The sequence below is a fragment of the Diabrotica virgifera genome, chromosome 1 (genome assembly GCF_917563875.1).
Source record: "Diabrotica virgifera virgifera chromosome 1, PGI_DIABVI_V3a".
Taxonomy (NCBI): Eukaryota; Metazoa; Arthropoda; class Insecta; order Coleoptera; family Chrysomelidae; genus Diabrotica; species Diabrotica virgifera.
This window is the reverse complement of record NC_065443.1, coordinates 15,148,398-15,153,071: the sequence shown is the minus strand read 5'-3', so window position 1 is coordinate 15,153,071 and position 4,674 is coordinate 15,148,398. Positions and strand designations below refer to the sequence as shown.

At 31.7% G+C, this 4,674-nt stretch overlaps 1 protein-coding gene across 1 annotated transcript; it reads right to left on the bottom strand.

Annotated features, from left to right (window-relative positions):
* Nucleotides 1-3,600: 3,600 nt before the first annotated feature.
* LOC126880035 (uncharacterized) lies at nucleotides 3,601-4,196 on the bottom strand. The gene has a single exon (XM_050643646.1). The coding sequence runs from the start codon at nucleotides 4,194-4,196 to the stop codon at nucleotides 3,609-3,611; it is 588 nt and encodes a 195-aa protein (XP_050499603.1). The 3' UTR covers nucleotides 3,601-3,608.
* Between the last annotated feature and the right edge of the window lie 478 nt (nucleotides 4,197-4,674).

The following is a 4,674-nucleotide window of genomic DNA, read 5'->3' as shown; positions in this document are numbered from 1 at the left end:
CTATTGTGAAGAAAATGGCATTTTTTACCAAACTACAAAAAGTCGTTATTCGCTTTTAACAATAGTTTTTTAAAAACTAATCATTTTAAGCCAGTCAAACTTTTAAAATATATTAACAATACATAAATAAAGAAGAAATAATAAGGCCAATGACTAAAATCAAAGCTAACTTACATTATTATGCTTCCAATTAGATTTCTTTTTTTTTTGGGAAAAAAACATATTGATTTTTTAACCGTAACCTTTTGATTTTTATCTTAGAAAGTTTGTTAAAAAATAATTTGGTAGGTCTTTACAAGATCTGTAAGAGTATTAATACCAAATCCTTTTAAAATCCTCAGTGGCAAAAAGTGGTGACTTTGAAAGGGTTGGTAAAGGTGATTTTTGCATGTTATTACAAGATTTAATTGTCAATAGCTCACCTCATTTTTATTGTAGAGAAAATTTTTGCAAACCAATTTCTTGGGAATTAAATAAGCTACAATTTTATATTCAAATATTTTTTTGTATATCTGATGATAATCTTTCTATTCTGAAGAAAAGGGAATTTTTTACCAAACTTCAAAAATTCGATATTTGCTTTTGACTCCATTTTTTTAAAAACTAATCATTCTAAACCAGTTAAACTTCTAGAACCTATTAATAATACATAAGTAAAGAAGACGAAATAAGGTCAATGACTAATTTCAATCAGGGTGGTGATTAGGGGTTTGCTTTCGATCACTTTTTCGCTGAAAAATATAGGGTCTGACATTCTTTTCATTATAAGCCACCTAATTTTTTAGCTAAAGACTTTTTTTTATTTCTGAAGATAGATATTTTTAAATACTTCAAATTAGTTTAAACAAGTGATCCTCGAAAAATGCATAGTTTTTCCGTCTTTTGACATTGAAACTACAATATTTAGCATTTGCCGAAGAAGACCTAAAATATAATAAAGTATAGCTCGATTACTATTGCTCTTAAATAAAATTTAAAAAAACGGTTTTGTTGATTTTTTCAAAAGGTTCATTTTTGTTAAGCAAAGTTGTTTTGATAAAACAAAAACTTTTTGAGTTATTTGCAGAAAACTGATTAAAAACATTAATTTTTTTAACATAAAACTAACATATTCGATAGCGAATAAATAGAAAACTATTAATTTTATCAAAAAAATGTATAGAAAATTTTTTGCTTAGAATGAATGTTTTTACCAACTTTTGCGGTCAAAATATAATAAAAAATGTTCACCCCCGACATGGGGTGGCAACCACCCCCATGGTAAAAGCGCCTTTTGGCATCATATTGATTTTGATCCTTGGACTATCCACTACTTATTTTCAAATTTTCAAGCAAATCGATCTATTCTGTAAAAATTGCGAGGTTTTGTCATATTTTAAGCTTCATTACTTGGACTACTAATGTTTCATGCTAGAAATCACGTTGCCGAGGAACTAAAAAGCAAGTAGAAAACTATCTATAGTACGTTATTTAATGGTAAAATATTGCAAAACCCCTAAATTTAAAAGAACCGCTTGGATTGACATGATATTTGGGATACACATAGCTAACAAGTCAAAGAAAACAAGTAATATTGTGCCGAAATGTGCTTTTGCCCTGGGGGTAGTTTTCGCCCCCTTTTGGGGGTGAAAAAATATTCGTCCAAAGTAAGTCCGGAAATGGATAAACTGACTAATTTTAAGTAACTTTTGTTCTATAGAGTTTTTTCACTAAGTTAATACTTTTCGAGTTATTTGCCAGTGAATATGTTCATTCTTTCAACAAAATAACCACGCTTTTAGACGGTTTTTCGCAAATAACTCAAATAGTAAGTATTTTGTCGAAAAAACATTGTTAGCAAAAATATAGCCTGTAAAAAATTAAAAAAAAAAGGTGTATATATCACGTCTCTATATATGCGAATAAATAATACCTAGTAGAAGCGGAAATATGGCTAATGAAAATTGGTTCACATTCGTCAAATTCCAAATGGAATACTTTAACGTGAAATAACCAAAAATGAAGCACATTTCGGGGAAAACTCATTACAACTTATTTAAAGTGCTTAAAAAAAGCTTCATTTTTGTTTTATAAAAAAAATTACTAGCATCAAAAGTAAACAAGTTACACTCAAAATAAAAATAGCCCCTTTTTTGGTAAAAAAATCGGGAAAATCACCCCCTAATTAGTATCTCAAATGAACTTAATCGTTACGACTTCACAAGTTTCTTGACTCGTGTATGTATTGTTTATATGATCTGTAAGTTTCATCGGTTTAAAGTGCTTATTTTTAAAGGGCTGTAGTTAAAAGGGATTGAACGAGTCACTGATCACGAATGTATGCCAATTTAGAAACACCAAATCTTAATCAATTTTTGTCTAACAGAAAAACAAAAAATACATGATATTCAGAGAAGCAATGCTGATTTTTTTTGTTTTTCGAGATTTTTGGTGTCTCTAACAATTTTTAAGTTATTTTTAAACAAAGCATATTTTTCAAAATTAAAATTTTTTAAAATTTTATTTTAAAAGCAAATTTCTTCAAAAATGAACACTTTGAATCGAAGAAACTTACAGATCATATAAACACAATACAATTAAAATAATTTGTGGAGCAGTAACGATTAATTTCATTTAAGTTGCTAATTAGGTGTGGTCTTCCCGATTTTTTTTTTGCCAAAACAAAAGAGACCAACTTTATTTTGAGCGTAACTTGCTTAAATTTAATTCTAGAAACTTTTTATAAAAACAGAAATAAAGATTTTTTTAAACACTTTACAAAAGTTATAACGGGTTTTCCCCAAAAAGTGCTTAATTTTTTGGATATTTCACGTCGAAATATTCTATTTGAAATTTGGTGAATATGAATCTATTTTTCATTAGCTATAACTCTGGTTCTACGAGGTTCAGACACCTAAAGTGTAAACCATTTTTTTACAGGCTATATTTTTGCTAAGAACGTTTTTTTCGACAAAATACTTACTTTTTGAGTTTTTTGCGAAAAACCTCTAAAAATGTGGTTATTTTGTTGAAAAATGAACATATTTACTCGCAAATAATTCGAAAAGTGTTGACTTGGCGAAAAAGCTCTATTGAACAAAAGTTACTTAAAATTAGTCAGTTTCTCCATTTCCGGACTTATTTTGGACATATATTTTTTCACCCCTGAGATGGGGTGAAAGTAACCCCCAGGGCAAAAGCACACATCGGCACCATATCACTTTTTTCTTTGACATGTAAGCTATGCTTATGCCAAATTTCATGTCAATCCAAGCGTTTCTTAAAATGTAGAGCAAAAACTGTGAAAGAATGTACTACTAGTACGAAGACAACATATTCAGGACAAAAATTACAAAAACAACTATACATCTTTCAGCAACTAATGTCTACTAGAAGGAAAGATAGAGAGAGGTCTAGAAACATAAAAAGATGTCATAGCTGCGTAATATTCGCCAATGGACAGGAATCTAAAGTAATGAAATCCTTCTCAATGCTGCTAAAATTGAATAATTTAATCCTGACTATCTAACATCTCGCATTATAAGACAATGCATGGGGGACACCTACAAGTTCACAAATAGTCTAGAAATTTGAATTTTCAAATCATCATCATTCTCTTTGCCTTATCCCTATGCGGGGTCGGCTTCCCTAATTGCATTTCTCCACACAATTCTATCTTGGGCCATATCAATGTTAATCCCCTTTACCAACATGTCCTGCCTTATCGTCTCCCCCCAGCTCTTCTTTGGTCTTCCTCTCCTACTCCTTCCAGGAATCTGCACTTCAGCTATTCTTCGTATTGGGTGGTTAACGTCTCGACGTTGAACATGACCAAACCATCTTAACCTATGCTCTCTCATTTTGGCATCAATTGGTGCCACACCTAGACTTCCCCTAATATACTCATTTCTAATTTTATCCTTCTTTGTCACTCCACTCATCCATCTAAGCATTCTCATTTCCGCCACATGCATTCGCTGTTCCTCTTTCTTTTTCACTGCCCAACATTCAGTTCCGTACATCATAGCTGGTCTTATGGCTGTTTTATAGAATTTTCCCTTCAGCTTCATTGGAATTTTTCTGTCACACAACACACCACTCGCTTCTTTCCACTTCATCCATCCAGCCCTAATTCTACTGCATGCATCTCCATCTATTTCTCCATTACTCTGTAATACCGATCCTAGGTACTTAAAACTATTGCTTTTTACAATCATTTCACCATCCAAAGATACCATTTTATTTGTAGTAGCTATATCTTTAAATGAACATTCCAAATACTCTGTTTTTGTCCTACTAAGTTTTAAACCTTTTTCCTCCAGAGCTTGTCTCCACTGTTCCAGTTTTTGTTCTAAGTCTCTTTCACTATTTCCTACTAACACGACATCATCAGCATACATTAAGCACCATGGAATGTTCCCCTGTATTTTCGCTGTTATCTGGTCCAAAACTAATGAGAATAAATACGGACTAAGCACAGAACCTTGATGCAATCCTACTTTCACATGAAATTTATCAGTCTCTCCCACACCTGTCCTAACACTAGTCGTTACTCCCTCATACATATCCCTCACAATCTTTACATATTCACCAGGGACTCCTTTCATATTGAGTGCCCACCACAGAATCTCTCGAGGAACTCTATCATATGCTTTCTCAAGATCAATGAATACCATATGAGCGTTTGTTTCTTTA

Coding starts and splice junctions, on each gene's coding strand:
- LOC126880035 (XM_050643646.1), bottom strand. CDS start 4,196: ATGATTGTAAAAAGCAATAGTTTTAAGTACCTAGGATCGGTATTACAG.